General features: G+C 40.8%; 4 protein-coding genes across 5 annotated transcripts in view; 3 read left to right on the top strand and 1 right to left on the bottom strand.

The window, feature by feature from the left end:
- Positions 1-787: 787 nt before the first annotated feature.
- LOC108572755 (cell cycle checkpoint protein RAD1-like) lies at positions 788-2,014 on the top strand. Its single transcript, XM_017935039.1, has 5 exons — positions 788-983; positions 1,064-1,288; positions 1,362-1,556; positions 1,622-1,897; positions 1,985-2,014. Exons 1-5 carry the CDS (start codon positions 882-884, stop codon positions 2,012-2,014), a joined length of 828 nt encoding a protein of 275 aa, XP_017790528.1. The 5' UTR covers positions 788-881.
- A 383-nt stretch (positions 2,015-2,397) lies between these two features.
- Positions 2,398-5,822, bottom strand: LOC108572680 (probable fatty acid-binding protein). Of its 2 annotated transcripts, none has more exons than XM_017934951.1 (3): positions 5,612-5,822; positions 3,215-3,486; positions 2,398-2,589 (listed from the first exon to the last, which is right to left on the bottom strand). In XM_017934951.1, exons 1-3 carry the CDS (start codon positions 5,682-5,684, stop codon positions 2,533-2,535), a joined length of 402 nt encoding a protein of 133 aa, XP_017790440.1. In that variant the 5' UTR covers positions 5,685-5,822; the 3' UTR covers positions 2,398-2,532. The 2 variants fall into 2 exon arrangements, with proteins under 2 accessions (XP_017790440.1, XP_017790439.1); XM_017934950.1 differs by lacking the exon at positions 5,612-5,822 and adding an exon at positions 3,736-3,869.
- Positions 5,823-8,502: 2,680 nt separating this feature from the next.
- LOC108572603 lies at positions 8,503-9,621 on the top strand. Its single transcript, XM_017934859.1, has 3 exons — positions 8,503-8,674; positions 8,955-9,114; positions 9,219-9,621. The coding sequence occupies exons 1-3, from the start codon at positions 8,503-8,505 to the stop codon at positions 9,619-9,621; spliced, it is 735 nt and encodes a 244-aa protein (XP_017790348.1).
- A 5,534-nt stretch (positions 9,622-15,155) lies between these two features.
- The window catches only part of LOC108572723 (calmodulin-like), a 102,446-nt gene continuing 99,923 nt past the window's right edge, over positions 15,156-17,678 (top strand). Inside the window, exon 1 of the mRNA XM_017934999.1 lies at positions 15,156-15,192. Within this exon, the coding sequence (XP_017790488.1) occupies positions 15,175-15,192 (18 nt within the window). The 5' untranslated portion in view covers positions 15,156-15,174. The remainder of the gene's footprint in view (positions 15,193-17,678) is intronic.

The following is a 17,678-nucleotide window of genomic DNA, read 5'->3' as shown; positions in this document are numbered from 1 at the left end:
TGTACCAAAAAAATAACTGTGCATAGAAAATAATCTATACGTTATGTTGGTACGATGGGTAGTACAATTTGAAGGTAGTTGCTTATTTATTTATTATTATGTGACACAAAATTCACCAGAGTAGCATAATATAACATTAAAACAATAAAATATGTTACTTCTAAATTTTTATACCATTTATATTTTTTGTACTTCTTTGTAACAAAGTCTGTTATTAAAGTAATTGAGTAAAACATAGTCTTCATGAGTGCAAAAGAACTACTTACATCAAATGCCCTTTCGCCTAATGCATACGATGCAGCATATGTAAAGTTAGTAAATACGGTACTAAAAGAATCCGCTGACAGTTTCGAAAAGGAACAAAAATGTATGTATATTATACTATTTTGTGATTGTTAATGTGAATCTTTCATATAATAATTGATGATTTTAGTTTTGGATAATGTTCTATTGAATCTTTACAATATTTTTGGTGCAGTATTTGAAAGGGCATTAGAGTTGTATGAACAAAAACGTATAACTCATATTTTTCCTTCTGAAACTGCTGGAGTTGCACCCCACAGTGAGAGAAACAATGCCAGATACTTAGTACAGGTTAAGGGATTGTCAGGAGCAATATACACACTTTTTCCTGATGTAAATTATTGTCTTTGTGCTTCCTTCAGGTAAAAAAATTTGTTGCTTTTCATGGGCAGTTATCACGGCAAGAAAAGTTATTATTATACATTATGCTTACAGATATCAAGTGCTAAGTGACAGGTCTTTGTTTACTTGTAAACATGTTTTAGCAGCTTGGTTAGTAGCAATTACAAAAGACAAGTTGTCTTATCAATATATAACAGAAAAACAATTCCAAAATCTGTTATTGTATCAAGTTTCATATGAACAACATGTATCCTGAGCAGGACAATTATTATTTAGTTGCAAAAGTAGGAAACCCTAAAACCATAGTTCAGTTATTAAAAGCAATTAATTTTAAAGAGGTACTATAATATTTGGATATTATATTTCATTTTTTAACAAAAGTGGAACATGGACTTAAAAATGTCCTAATTTTGTTTAGAGTGCTACATGTTTTGGAACTGAAAATGGTTTAAAACTAACAGTAGAAGATGCAAAATGTATGCAAGCTAGTACTTATATACCATCCCACGTGTTTGAAGAATTTAATTTAAAGGAAGATGTAATTTTTAGAATAAATTTAACTGTATTGGTGGAGTGCCTTTGCATGTTTTGGAGTAATATAAATAGTCAAGGAAGTTCTGTGGCTGTACAACTTTTTTATAAAGTATACATGAATAAGATCATATTATAAATTTTATAAGTCTAATTAATTATTAACAAGTAAAAGTTTTAAATAGGGTAATGGATATCCTGTAACTGTACTTATAGAGGAGGATGGAGTTATAACAGATTGTTCTTTAAAAACTCAGGATCCTGATGAGTTGTTAGATTTTCATCTTGAACCAGAAAATGTTTTAAATAAAGTAGTTCTACAAACTGAATTATTAAAGGATATTTTATCAGAGCTAGATCCAACTAGTGATTTTATCGAGGTAGAGCATAATTTAACACTTATATTTTGAGAATTTTACATTTCTACATTTTGATAACATTGCAGCTGCTTTTATCACCTTCTACACCTTTTTTTCGAATTAGTACAGCTGGTTTAGCTGGAATTTGTTATGTTGAATTACCACATGATGGTGATTTGATTGATAACTTTCAATGTACTTCAACAGCATCATCAAAGTACAGACTTTCACATATTAAACCAGCTATGAAGGCATTAGTATATGCAAATAAAGTTTCCTTAAGAACTGATACATGTGGATTGTTGTGTTTTCAATATATGGTTAAAACTGATGAAGGACATACTTGTTACATAGAGTTCTATGTAAGCATGACTCCTATATTACCCTTAAATGCATAGCATATAAACATCCATAATGTAAACATAGCATATGAACATATATTTTTTCAGATTTCACCAGTGATAGATCCTGATGAATAGGATTGTAAAAAAATAGGCTTGTAAAACAGTTAAAATAGTTCTCAAAGTTTTGTTTTTTATTCCACATCATTGCAATTAAAGTTACCCATTTATTGTATCAATCTTTATTGTATTTATATAAAAGAAATATTATCATAAAAAGTTGTTCAAAATTATTTTTATTTATTGTGAATTCGTTCGGTATACCCAATTATGGATATAACATACACGGAAGCATGTGAATTACATTCAAAGATGCATACAAAATATATAAATTTTCAACACTTTCAAAATGTTACGTAATAATCCTTGATGTATGTATGAATATAAAGTACTATTATATTCATACATCGTATTATATTGCGAAATATAATTTTATTTTAAAATAATATCAGCAACGTTTATACGTTCATACGTATTATTGTGCGTGTAGAAAAATTTTTTTTTTACATTTACCAAAACAATGTATTGCGCTTGAATTAGCAAGAACTGTCAACACTGTCAAACTTTTGATTCGCTGAGGAATAGTGTATCCTTAGTTAATAGTCTTGGATCTTGTACACTCTCGTGCACACAATGTCGTCAACTTTCATGATCTGTAACAACAAAGGAAAAAAATATTTATTTGCATGCTTATACAATATCCAAACATATTTTCATCGTATAGGCCAAGATAATACGATTCTTATTTTTTTTTTTTTAAGTGCCATTCAAGGCTTCGAAACGATTATTATTAACTCCATTATTGAACTTCTTATTAAATTGTTCTAGTCACGAATACGAGGATCACGCGGCAATTGGCGGACCTTTTGACCAATGACAAAGGCATTGTTATTATAGTTAGACGTTCGTTCTGTTATCTTTCTCTGTGTCGTTCAACCCTACAGAACTTCCATTACACGAAATGTAATTCAATTGAAACATTAAACTTTTAATTCTTTAATGAACGAGATTACGTAATTTATTATAGCTCAGCTTTTTATTAGATTTAACATTTACGATTGAGTTGAAACGATAATGAGTACATATACCGTTAAGGTACAAAGGTTGCGTGTGATTAAATTACACGATTCCGTTGTCCGTTTTTCCGATCCGTTTGTTTTTGTTTTCTTTTTTTTTTTTTTTTTTTTTAAATAATGCAGGACGTAAAATTATTCGTGTTTTTCCTTCCGTTTTTTTTTTTTTTTTTTTTTTTTTTTTTTTTTTTTAAATCATACGTACCGCTTTCATTTCTGTCGGCGTGAATTCTCTTTCAATGGTAGTCTGCTTCTCTCCCTTTTGTACTTGAATGAGTTTATTTCCATCTAAAGTGCAGACGCTCTTTACTTTTCTTCCGTCCGGCGTTTCTTCATCGAACTCCTCGCCCAGCTTGAATTTTATTTCAGAGTTCTTGAACGTGCTAGTCGTTTTCAACGTATAGAGTCCATCGTTCTCTGTTAATTCAACAACAGGGCTCACGCTGCTGCCCATTTTACGCGTCACTGTACCTACGCCTGAAAGAAAAGAAAAGAAAAAAACTTAAGAACACACAGATTTTTAAAATTAAAAAGAGAAAAAAAAACACTTGAAACCTGAGGCTCGATTTTATAGGCAGCTTAATACCACCTTGATGAACGTATAAGAATAGCGATTATTTCGAAACGATCGTATATCGTATACGCTTAAGATTTGAATTTCAAATTAGATCGAAAGTGTTCATCGCGAAATAATATTCTCGTGAAACACGAGAGGCTCTTTCTTACCTAACGCTTTCATAAACTCATCGAACTTTTCACTCGATTGAAGTTTGTAACGTTTGCCCAAAAACGCCGACAGCATTTTGAAACGGTTTGTCTGCACGATGTGTTACCAGCGAAAGCAAAAGGCGGACTGAACATCAGCGGTGCAATTATCGTATCTTATATTGTGAGTAATGACAGCGTCGCTCGCGGCTTATCAATTATACGAGAAACCGAGTCCTGCTTAATCAATATGCGAAATACAGTGCAAACTTTGAAGTTTGGACTTTCCTGTGATATTAGCTGTGTGTGATTCCATGATATGTTTTCAAAAGCATGACGACGCATCTCGTATCTTTGAAAACAAAAATTCTAACGTAAACGTAATCTTATTTGCCCGTGTCGAATTACACCGGATACAATGTCCGTAATATTTGTTTTCAACAGACTCTTCGCGTGTTACGGATACACGAGGAATTCACAGAAAAAAATCGTTTCACGTCTGACCATCGTTAGTATTAGTATTATCGGTATTCTTACTCATACGTGTCTGAGAGTAATTTTATTATAAATAGATCTGTAATATCATCTCGAGTCTGCAACAACATCTTCCCGCACATCCGTTTTGTGCATCGATACAATTTTCAATCTCCCTCGATTCGAGGAAGGAATAATTTATGTTCCTTGTCCGTATTAGTCAACACTTAAAACATGTGGGCGACGTCGATCAGAATGAGCTTGCAATTTTATTTAATTTCCGGTAACCGTATGAAATAACCGGTTGCAACATGGTTAGAATGCGAAAATGTTGCGGATGTGTTCATAGGGCTGTTGTCGTTTAAAACGCCGACGAATAAATCATTTGCATTTTACAACGCTGCATGGTACCTCGTTTTCTCTGGCGCGAGAGAGAGAGAGAGAGAGAGAGCGAGGGGGAGAGAGAAAGAGAGAGACCGAGACCGTAACACCACCACGTCTCTTATCAGACCAGACGGTCAATGTATTTTTATTAAGTCAACACCATAAGTACCATACGTTAGTACGATTCGACTGACAATTGCGATTTATTAATCTTGCTCCGGTAAATTAATTCAAGTGCTAAATTGGAGTACAATCGGACTCTCTGTCTGTGGCACATGGCGGGAATTAAGCGTGAGGTCAGGTCGTTGCACAGCCACCGGGAGCATAGTTCAACATATTAAAATTGATTATCTTATTTATCATTACAATACGTTGCCAGCCCTAATATTATAAATGAGACCGTTCGTCTGCGGTCGGATTGAATTTCTCAGTGTGACAGAACTGGCTATTTCGTAAATGTTAATCATATACACGTCTTATTCTGCCCGAAAATATCTTATTGTTCTTATCTTACGTTCAACTTCCGCTATGCTAATACAGATACATATCCATAATAAATATGTTAACACTTTCACCTAATGACTGTGGGTACTACTAATTATCATTATTAGATATAAATTTGTAAGCAGACGACCGGTATTGTATGCGAATGAGAGATTCTCATTATCCTTGTTACATATCACCTTGAGAAATTTTTTAATATCCGATCGCAGATTGACTGGAATGCCCTCCCTTATCGAACGACAAAATGTCGTCGTCCGATAACACGCACGACCATGCAACGATTTTCTAAATATTCCACTTGGCTTAGAGGACATTCGCGGTATATTTACAGCAGCCATTCACCGGCAAAATGATAAAGTCCGATATCGTAATCTCGCGATACGAAATTCGTGCAACGATACATGAGAGCAGCCTCTCGTGAAATTTGATTCGCTGTTGCATCGCGAACGGATAATTCCAGAACGCACAGAGGAATGTCCTTACGCGTTGGAACGCGATCGAAGGAACGGTGTGTTCCATTAATTCTAATACGTACCGAGCGCCTTCATGAACTCGTCGAAATTCTCGCTGCTGAACAGCTTGTATCTCTTTCCAGTAAACACCGGCATGACGATCGATCGAATTTGTCTGGACTCTCGAGAGCACGTGACTTGCGAATATAGAACTAAAGGACAATCGTTGCGGTCGGGGGACAGAGAAATTTGGTACAGATGGACCGATGTTCACTGTCTTCTCGCCGGCTCTAGACTGACTAGGATCCGGGAGGACGAACAACGTTAAAGGTATACTCTGTCTGAACCGGGTACACACCTCTCTCTCTCTCTCTCTCTCTCACCTCCTTCTCCCTTCCTCTTTACTACCTAGGTTACATCCTCTCTCGCTCCTTTTCGTTCACCCCCTTTTCGCCCTTCTCTCCCTCGATCGTTCTCTTTCTCTCGTTCGAGCTTTCTTCTCGCTCCTTTCATCTCCTATTTGAAAATCTTCCCTCTCTCCATACCGGCCGTTTCGTTCTCGCGTTTGGGCAGTCCCCCTCCCAGAATATTCGCAGCTGCCACGCCATAGCCGGTGCTTCGTCGTTGTTCTTGTACTCTATTTTTCCCTTTTTCCCTTTTTTTTTACCTTCGTTACACGTTGTCGTTAAATCATCCTCGCCACTTTTTACCTTCCACTTCTACCTTCGTAGTTATTTCCACCGCGAGACCATTCAGACGGTGCTTTTGTACGCGTTAGAAAATAAAACTACGTCTGAATAGGTGATAGGGAAATTAATGACTGAACTTGTGTTCCTGTAACTATGTACTTACTAGTCATAAGTATAGCTTCTTATTACCATCATTATTTGTATTATGTAGTAGCTGTTTGCTCTTCGAACCTTTGCTAATAAATTCATCAATTTTAACAGTGTATATTTTTTACGTCTATTTACATTTTTTACATCAATTCATACCTTGGACTGGATTCTAATTGGTGCGCAATCCTGCAGAAATTATTACCGCATTAATCATGGTCAATTATTCAACCGTGAGACTATGCGACGCTTCTGATCATGCGCAAATCTTCACCTAGCCGTACCAAAGTCCGTCGTCTATTGGTCGACGAGCGTGCGCGCGCCATGCGTCGACCAATCGCGTGATTTTATAATTAAACTACGAATGTAATTATTTATCGTAACACTCGAACACGGCAAATCGATTTAATCTTAACAATCTAACATTTTCCATCAGAAAAAAGAAAAAAAAGTGTAATATTTGTAACGCGACGATATCACGAATTATCGACCGATCGTAGATACCGATATCTACCAATCTTTTTCATCCGTTACAAAACAATTACGATCGATCCCATTTACTTTTGATTATTCGAATCGTTGTACAGGCATCTCTGTGCTAGATCGCAAAAGCGCGACAAAGGAGGTATTGCGTTTCATTCGACGGTCAGTCCGGCGTCGATTTTGCTGCGTTTGCCAAACGACCTGCCATGGTCGATAACGGCGCGGTAGAAACGCGACGACGTGGCCGCTGCGTATCCGCGTCCATTCCCGCTGAGCACGGTATCTACGATCGCGTAGCAACGCGCCACTTTCGACGTGCACGCTCCTCACACACACACACAACGTGCGCACACCTAGCGTGTGGTACGTTTGGCAACGTCGAAACTTGCGCGAATTCCGCACCGGCTACGCCGGGAACGCAACCCGATGTCTATTGCCGCGTTCTCTCCATTGACGAATGATTTTCGATCGTGTGTACTTATGAATGTACACATGCACTTGGTTGCTTTTTACGAAGTACCATAGTCACACTGAAACGTAATTGCGTTACAATTTAACACGCGAATTAAATTCGTTCAAGCGTCTAAGAAACGCTAACCGCCCTCCTCCCCGCCGGTGTGCTGGTTATCGCTCGATAACCGTTTCAGGTTTTCCGCGAGATTGCGTAATTGCACCTCGAACTTCCTCCACGATTTCGTGGACCGGCTGTCTATTTATAACTATATATACACGAGAAGGAGCACGCGTTCATCCAACGGCCGCGAATATCGGAATACCTCCTACAACCGGTTCCAGCCGATCACCGGTTTCTTTGGCTGCGTTATTATAAATCCGGTGCGGTCGATACAGTATCACCGCATTGGAAATGCGACAGCGGCGACAACGACACAACCGGCTAACGAGGACGCGTCGCATACATATGTATGCATACATAACCTAGCAGAGAGGAAAAGAAGGCGATTGCGGATGGCGGACACGCACAGGTTCCGCCGTCTTTTCAAGCCCCGGTTGGCCAGCTGTAGATTTGGCAACGCTGCGGCATAGCAGCGGCATAGATTCCGCTCCGCAACCGCAACCGCACGCCAGCCTAGCGCGCCATGATGCCAAACCAAGCTGCTAGCCGTACAACGGTTTCTCCGCAGTGACGCGCAAGCTGCCGGCGACGGCGTAGCACATACAAGCCGAAACGCTTGCGGGATTTATAAAAGAACGTTCCGTCCAAAAGATTCTACATCATTTATTCTTTCGTCAGTTTCTCCTTCGTGCCATTTTATCGTCGATCATATAGCACGGATTATTCTCACGTCGATACGAATCACGTATTCATTGACCGCGAATATTGGCCGGCTCGTGCGACCGTATACACGCTTGGATTAATCCGAATCGATACACCCGGTATCTCTCTCTCTCTCGTTTGGCCGTTGAAACACGATCGACACACTAGCTGGTCGAACCGTATCATCCCCTTTTGTAATCGGTATCGTTGTTTCAGAATATCGATTCATTTCTCCTCTCTACACTGTTCCACGTGGTTTTTCTAAAGTATTCTTTCGTATTACCGAGAGAGAGAGAGAGAGAGAAAGAGGAGATAAATAAGGGGAGAAATTCTAGCGGAAAATCTGGAGGGTTGTTTAGATCTTTTCGCGATATCCGATATGTTCGACACGGAGAAATTTATCGAGGAGATCGAGAAACGACCGGCGATATACGATGTGAATCGTAGCGAGTACAACGACCGTAACGCCAAGATGACCGCGTGGGACGAGGTCTGCCAGGTGATGGTACCGAATTGGGCGTGCTTGACGGACGGGGAGAGAAACGTAGAAGGTATACAGCCTCTTGCGATCGATCGATCCGGATTCCTCTGCTTGCACTTACTCGACCCTGGCACAGGCCGTCGTGACCGTACCCGCAGTCGTTTAAAATTAGTCTACAAGTTTTTTTTTTTCCCCCCCATTGTTCGCTTACATAATACCGTGTAGAGAACAACATCGATACGCATAACCGCGTGCTATCCAACGCAGCTCCCTTTAATTCTTCTATTATATACTTCTCGTGTTTATTAATCTTACCATGAAATCCTCTACAACAGGCGACTAATTTTCAGAGAAAAATTTACGCGGGAAATGGAGAAATATCCGTGACTATTTTATGAAAGAACTGAAACTTCAGAAATCGCAGAAATTAGGACCGTCCGGTCGAAAGCGAAAGAAATACATGTATTTCGATCAGCTGTTGTTCCTGATGCCTATGGTGGAGAATAAACGGTTGGTATATCCGGTCTCCGTGCACTTCGAACGCGATGATTATTCACGTATTTAAACCATGTTAGAAGCGTCCATCTAATAGCTAGTATGACAATGTATTACAGAAATTCTGGGACCATATTAAATAATTGCAAATCCGAGGAGAGCGAGGGTGAAATTGATAATCCTGTGATCGAGGAATACGACGTACCATTGGCCCATGCCGCTCCCTCGATTACGACCGGCAGAGAATACCTTCAACCGGGCGCCTCCAATAAAATGTGTCCCCGTTATCCGAAGCAGCTTTGCGAGACGTCGTTCACGTCCTTCGATAATGAAATTCACGATATCCTGTCGTCGCACAGCAGCCAACGGGTCGCGTACGACGAGGACGACTACGACAAAATGTTTCTGCTTTCTTTATTGCCGATCATACGGCAGGTACCGGAAGAGAAGAAACTCGACGTTAGGATACAGATGCAACAAGTCTTGGCCTTGGCGCTTCGTCCGCCGGACAATAAGCAATGATAGTTTTTTTTTCTTTCTCTCCTTATGCTACTTATGTTGCTCGATAATTCGTGTGAGTAAACACGACCAAGTGACCAGGATTGCCAGTGAGTATGCTCGTTCACGCGAAAAATCGATATCTTTATTTTCGTTCCTGCCAGAAATGGATATTACGTAACGAGAGAAGAAGCATACGTGTCTCGATTCAATACCACGGATAACGTGTTTTGGAGGTTTTCGACGGTTTCGAGAAGGAGTATACATGTTTATACTGCACCTCGGTTGCGTTCATTTTAATAATTGCCGATAACATCGTAGATAGTGGAGTGTTTGTGTCGTAAATATAGCGAAACCGCGATAATGTCTCGAGAAACGTTTCGGATGTAAAAAGCCTTGTATGAGAAGAACCACGATATAACGAATTGCACTTCGAGTACCTATACCTGTGATATTAACGCGAGGAAAACTACTTTTGACAAATGCAGAAACTGAAATAGGATTTATTACGGCGGCTACGTTACTGTACATCGGTAGAAATGGGTGATATAGTTGTTTTTCGCACATAGAACAATGATATATGTATTTTCGTAAACTTGCAGATAAATGTCAGTGATATATTGTCGATATTCGTCCTGCACGTACGGTGTATGGACGCGTTCCGCGAAATTATAACGAATAAATATTGCGAAAAGTACGTCGCGCGGGTATTGTTACTTTTCGTCGATACACATTTCGCTTGGGTTTCACGGAAGCGTGGACAGGTGGCAGCACGAGTACCACGTCTTCGAAACTTGTTCACTCTTGACATAACCGAGAGTCGAAGTACTTAATTTAGACGTTCAAAATGTTTAATTAAAATTGTGAAAACGAATTCCATTAATTCGCATCTACTTAATTTCAACCTTAAACGCTGTTCTTGTAACAGTATTTATCGTTAAACACGATTCGTAGTTGCTTATTTTGTACACATGGATTTTACGCATCAGTTTGGAATAAAATTCTTTCCAAAATATCCAACACCGTTGCATCCGTTATGTAATCCTCGCTCGTAACCTATAAATCATAATTTACGCAAACGAAGAATCCGACGTAAAAGAAAAAAGTTGGCCACATCGAGGAAACCATTATTCCTCGTGAAATTCAACGCTGACGCAAATGGTCGTAACATCATTTACATCTTGATACGACGAGAAGATTTCGAGGTGGCACTTTCGCTACGATATCAAATCTTATTAGAAGTTAAGAGGCCTACTTTAACGCGGTCATAATCGTCGTCTCGAAGAGGTTACGTATTTACCTTTCCACGCAACAAAGAATTAAACTTTAAACCGGGTAACTTAAGCCAATATTAACTAGGTAGACCAATGTTTGATTTTTTCGTTAGAATGCTCGTTTCTAATCTCAGCTAGACGCGTGTACATATACGCGAGGAGCAGTACAACGTTGCCAAATGGGGTACGATACTCGTGCGTTTGTCACAGTGTGTCATCTTGTTTGCAGCTTTATTTTTACAGTTTGCAAACTGCATTTAATTATCTGCCTTGCTCATCCTTCGTTTGGTGACGTTCTGTTTGCAGCATAACATAAAGCGGTATTCATGCGGGATATCTAATTATAACAGATAATGAGATCTATCCAGAATTCAAATTAACAACGTCCTGTTCTATTTTTAACCTAACGAACAAAAGGGACGAAAATACGCGGGTACCTTTGGTGTATATATATATCGAGTGTTATTCACTTCGTTATTTTAGCGACTCGACAGGAGTGGTGGTGGTGGCTAAATATCGATTAAAAATTCCATAATGCAAGAGACTTTGGTCTCTCCGCAATCGTTGCTCATTCCAACGTAATCCTTGCGTACGTAATCCCTATTGTGGATATAAAGCAATTTCAAACGAAATTTTGACCTGAATCCCTTTAACGAAACCTGTCGAATAAATTGAATTTCAATTCGACCGGACTATATTGCACGTTATAGTCTCCGTACTGTTCGTTTACCGAAATACCGATACAAAGTATACTTGAATGTAGATGGATCAACGCGTACACCTATTAACTCTTGCCTCCACACATTTATATAAAAAAAAAACCACCGGTCGCTGGTTTTCCATATAAATTACATAGATCACGAACACCTTTGAGCTTTACGATCGGGAACGGTCTTGTTTTATGACGAATACACAGAGTGACAAAGCCGCAAGAAATTTCGTCGCCTGTGACATTTCCTTTGTCATCGGGCATTTCTGATCGAAAAACCGCCAACAATGGAGATGCGTCGTTTTTACACACCATTGTTTCTTCCATTTGCATATAGTATCGCGGTACGTTTCGAAAGAAAGAATTACCTACGTGGTTCTCTCTGTACACGTGTAATTGGTTAATAGATTAACGGAACGATTTTTTTGCCATCGTCGTACTTTGTTACAGAATACTCTTGATTCATGTTTAATCTCTTGTAGATTTGGGTCAAGATCTATTGGAAAATGGGTTTAATAATAGCGTTCACTATATATTTTCTTAAATGTGTTTTTATTTGTATGGCGCGGAAGGACGTCTTTACTCTTCGAATTTCGTAGTCAAAGTGAAAGGAAACAAAAACGCAAGGGCAACTGAAATTCTGTTGCGCATTTGAGAAAAGGAGAGACCAAGAATACATCAGTCTATTACGTCTCTTTCACTAGCAGTGTTTCTCATATACATATATAACACAATTCATTTTTGCTTACTGGCTGACGCATTATTATTAGTAATAATCCAACAAAGATCTGATAAAAACAGTTGTATCGGTAAGAAAAATTACGTTTAATTCCAATTTTGGAAGATTGCCAAATTTAATTAATCTATGGTATATCAGCTTTTCTTACTTTCGATTTTAGTTATTAAACTGAAGATTAATTAATATAGGACTGAAATGGTAAATAGCTGACGCTTAGGTGCATAGTCAGGAAAACAAATTTTTACACTATTGCACTATATTTTTGTACCATTGCATTACTACCAGCCAATTGTTTTACAATAATTATTGCAATTTTAAAAATTTATATTACGTGCACAAATTCGATGCTTTTTTACAAACAATCAAACACAATTTTAACGTTCAAAACAATCTCAATTATTTCTAATGTCCTTTCCCAATTTATCTAGAAACTGACGAATTTCCTCTAAAAAAAAAGTATGGCGATTTTGAGTCACCGAAGTCATCAAGACTGTGTGAATTAATTTCTACGTCTAGTAATTATCACACTTTTCTCACAATAATTTGGGAAAATTATAAATGGGAAAATTTAAGAAAAAATCAACCGCAATTTTTCTCCTCATCATAGGGACACTTTTTCATCGCCAAATTTCTCCTCCCATCTCGTCTTCCCTCGTCGTCGAAAATCGGGTTACAGAGGATTAAAGAGTAACGACCAACGCGTCTAACGCGTCGATCGTTGATTAAACAATAAAAAACAGCATTAACGGATCAGCAAGGTAGAATCGGCGACCGGTGTGGAACGTCAGCGGCGTAAACATGCAAGGGTTACCAGCAACTAGTGGCGTTTGTTGAAACTCTACCCTCGGTGAACCCTCCTTTCCCTCCCATTCACTCCCTCCCTGAATAGACACTGCCCCCCTCTCGATCTCCACGTATCAACCCCCTCCTGGCCGTTTTCTCTCACCCTCGCTCGCGTTCACCGTTCCCCTCTTCTCGTTCTCTGTCTCCTTTCCCCTTCGACAAGCGCGGCTTTCTCTCGCGCGCGCGTTCTTCTGCCTCTGGAGCAACTCGCAGCATCCATCGGCCCGCTCCGGACTTCAGTCCATGTCGAGAACGCGGCACCGCCGGGACCTTAAGGACCCTTCGACATTCACGAATCCTTAGACCGATATCGAGGTGAAAACCGATATCTCGAAAAAAGCCACAGTTCCATCGAGACAAATTTCAAATAAACCACATTATACACCGCGATTCTTATCAGTTGATCGACGCTGATTTCCTACCATTCGAACACCGATACATTCTTAGCGACACCCAAAAAATCTAAGTCTCTGTCGCGAGTAATCTGATGCTACAAGAGTACCAAAGAATCTCGACGATAACCACTCGATAAGCGTTTCCTATAAATCATCAAGATCCACTGGTACGTGGACACCGAGAAGGAGAGCCCTCGATTCTCCTCCCTCTCTCTAGAAAATCACTCGTTACTCGATAAATCGTGGTACACCCGGAGGATACAAACGATCTCGTGGTAAAACGGATGCCTCAAGGGATTAGAATTAGATAATCGCATTTGACGAGGATAGAAGGAAGACGGGCGAAGCGTGATCGTTGAGGGGAGGACAGGCGAGAGGGAAGAGGAGCCACGAGGGCCCGCGAGGAGACTGAAGAAGAGGGAATTCCCGCGAGACTGCCGGGGGTTGTTGCCCAGCCCCGGAGAAGCGGACATCGGGCCCGGATGTTCGCAAGGACGAGACGCCGGAAACGCTGCCACGTTGGAAGGGAAAATATTGACGGCCGTCAACAAGTTCCTTACGACATCCCCTTTGGTTAACAAGGTCAAATTACTCATGGTAAGTGTATTTTTTCTTTTCTCTCTCCCTGACATCTACACACGCACACCTACTGCGACTACAGTTCTCGACGTCCCTCGGTCTCTTTGTTCTTCTTCGCCATTGGCACAGTTTCTCTTCGACCTTATTGAGAAAAGTTGTTGGTTGCGCTGTCTCCGGCTCGATTGCGTTTCTGGTTAGTTCGAGGAAATTATTTGGAAGATTGGCGCGTGTATATAGTCGAACACTCGAGAGGCAAGATATTTATCGCATATTGGAACCGTTCTTTTCGGTTCTTTTTACCTTCGCGAGAGAAGCTTGAAGCAAGAAAATGGACTGGAAGTTTGTACGTATGAAATTGGAATCACATGGACCGTTTGCTTCCGGTGAAAAAATGTAATATTGACGTGAACATACGCTGAAACGTTCAAGGAATGGTGTTTCGAGCAAATTCCTCGCGACTATAATATCCACGGATCCGTGGCTATCGCGGTCTTTCGTTACGTTCCGTGGTAAAGCACGAGCGGAAGCTCGCGATGTTTTGCCACAGGAAGAAAGATAAAGAAAGATAACGCGGATGACGTTAGAGGAGCGGAGGTATGTTAGAAATGCGAGCAATTGAGCGGGCAGTTTTTACTACACGGTCGTTCTCCGCTCGTGGAAAAACCTTCGGATTCTTTCTCGGATCTTCCAGTTTCCAGCAACGACGTGGCGGGATTTTTCGTGTCAGTGAAATTGCTCGTGAACACTTTCGGCTCGTTTTTCCAACCCATGAATGCCACCTTTAACTGCGCACAATTATCTAACACCACGCCTGTTTGCATGTCGTTAAATCTTCTTCCACCGTTAACCTGGTACAAGTAACCTCTAACGTTCTTCTGCTTCTCTTCCCGATGTCCCGTTTGTCGTAAAAACGCGTGTCTCGACGCGCGTACGAATCAAGCACGAGGAACGATTAGAAGCACGGTGACTCGGGAGTTTCCGTTGCACAAGTGCAGTGATACGAGGACGGGGAATTTGGTGTTCTGCCAGGGGACGTGAATGTACACCTTATTCCAGGTATGAGCTCCGGAACAGGGTGAAAGCATCGGTCGTATGGTAATGCAAATCGATGATGCTCATATCCACGAGTGTCCTTATACGTGAATACTATGGCAATATGCTCGAGAATTGCATACCTGTAGATTGCTTGCCAGATGAAGCAATCGAAACACTCCATTTCCCTCGTTTTAACTTGTTGCTCAACCGTAGCTTTCTGATACCCCCGTGATATCCTATCCTACATTTATTATCGGTTTCGGGTAAATACCGTATCCCTTGTCGCCGTTGGCAAATCCCATGGAATTTACCACCGGTATGTAACCGAGCACTATGATTGGAATGATCAAAGAGACGTGGACGATAGTTCCCCGTCTTGTCAAGCTTTCGCCAACTTGCGTCCGTTTAATCCGTCTCCGGTCTTTAATTAAATTTATCCAAGAAACAGATCGCAGATTACTACGAACGAACAATTCAATTTCCCCCGGTTGGATTCGCGAAAGGAAACATTTCACCGATCTCCAGGGACACCGAGGCTGCGTGAAACCTCCGAGAATTTGTTACTTCGGTTATTTGGCTTTCGCCGTACACACTCTTTAACGTTTCCGTGTCTATTTGCGAGTAACGGTCTCTCTCGTTCGGACACTTGGATCCCAAAGCTCGCGAAACGTTTCCGTATTGTGCTCGGTTGGAACGGGACGAACCCTCGCAGGAGTTTCCCGCGTTCTCCGCCATTCTCGGCGTGCCATTATCGTCCACGAGTGTTCACCGCACGGCAACTCGAGATTCCAAGCATGCATGGTGTCATAAATGGAGACAAATGGCCGGATCGTGGGTAGATACGAGCCGGTGGTCTAAAAGAACGGCCAACTCCTGGCCTGAACTCTATTCCAAGCGGGCCCTTTTGAATAGCAAAGCGTAGCCCACGCTTGTTGGATAACAGAGACAACTAGGCTTTCATCCTCTCTCTCTCTCTCTCTCTCCCTCTTTCTGCTGCCAGTCTCTCTGTGCTACTTTATCAGTTTACGCGAGCCGCACAGTGGTACGGGTCAGGCTGTTGACTTCCAGAACGAGATTAGCATTGTGTTCTTTCACTTAGAGCTTCGCTGTGATTTTATCGGTAGATTGGACGTGGTTCTTATAGGGTGTGTCTTGTTCAATTTTCAAGTTCTTATTGCTCTACACCAGGTCGATGGTGAACTTCGGTTAACATCGTAAAAGGAGTCTCCGTTAAGACACTTCCTTACAGATGTTTGTCTTCGATGTGAGTTTAAAATTGGACACGTGTTACTATGCACCAGGCTGGGTGAGAACGATCTTTCCCCCGGTGAAGATAAGAAACTTTGACTTTCTTCGAGGAAGAACAACGATCGAGTTTAATAACGAGGGGGGGAGAATTATTATCTGGTATTTGTTTCGTAAAGTAACCGAGGTACTTTTGTTTCAGTGAAATTTTATAGATATACGTAATCTACGTTGTGTAAGATTATTATCGTCTAGTTAGGATTTTAATAATTTCTTCGATGAACACGAGAGCACTGATTTCCTTTTGGAGAAAAGCAGTGATCGAGTTTTTAATAACGAGCGAAAGGAATTATGCGTTGTTTAGTTTAGAAACTAGGCAAAGTGTTGTCCTTTTTCAAGTGAAATTGCGTTATTACTGTCTAATTAGAAGTCCAATAATTTCTTCCATCAATGATTCAACCACGACAGCACGTCAAATTTGTGCTCTACAATATTCCACGACGAAATAACCCAACTTTTCCGAGCCGCGTTTTCCTCGTTAATATCGTTCATTTGGAAATCGCGTCCTGTGACACGTGATAGGTGAATTATCAGCGATTTCCACGCGGACGAGATTTTTGTCAAGCGTCGAGCTACTAAAATGTCCATCGAAAATCTCAGCAAGATTTTGCCGCGCGTTGAAATCCCTGGAAGTTCTGGTGTTCCGTTGGCCACGCCATGGAACATCGACTTTCATCAATTACTCGAATCGACCAATCTTCGAATCGCCACAGCCCGCGTCCCTCGATTTAGGTCACCCGCGGTGGTTTTAACAAGCTTCGAACGCGAAACGAAATTTTATTTTTTCATTGCGCCAAAGTTTATTGGATGTTGGGAAATAATTAGCCGCGAGTGAACGTCATCGAGTAGGGTAAATGTTTGAAACAAACTCTGCGGTGGTTCGGTATTCGGATTTCTCCGGTTTTACTCGACGAAACGGCGTAGTTTCAAACGTAGCATACATTCATGCATAGAGACTTTCGCGTGCGTCACATACACGTGTAATTGCACCGTCGTTAAACGTAGATTAACGGAGCACGTTGACGTTCGTAATCCTGACCATCCCCCTCTCCCGAAAATTATGATAAAAACCGGCCAGTTCATTTTCGGCAACGACGACACCGTTTCCTTGGCGGACCGCAAAGCTTGTGCGGGCTCACTTTGAAAATGTTAACGAGCCGGGACCGACTAACCGAGCCGTTGCTCCATAATTATATGTGACT

The sequence above is a fragment of the Habropoda laboriosa genome, unplaced genomic scaffold, assembly GCF_001263275.1.
Source record: "Habropoda laboriosa isolate 0110345459 unplaced genomic scaffold, ASM126327v1 scaffold22, whole genome shotgun sequence".
NCBI lineage: Eukaryota > Metazoa > Arthropoda > Insecta > Hymenoptera > Apidae > Habropoda > Habropoda laboriosa.
The sequence above is the reverse complement of the archived record's forward strand: the minus strand, read 5'-3'. Positions and strand labels throughout refer to the sequence as shown.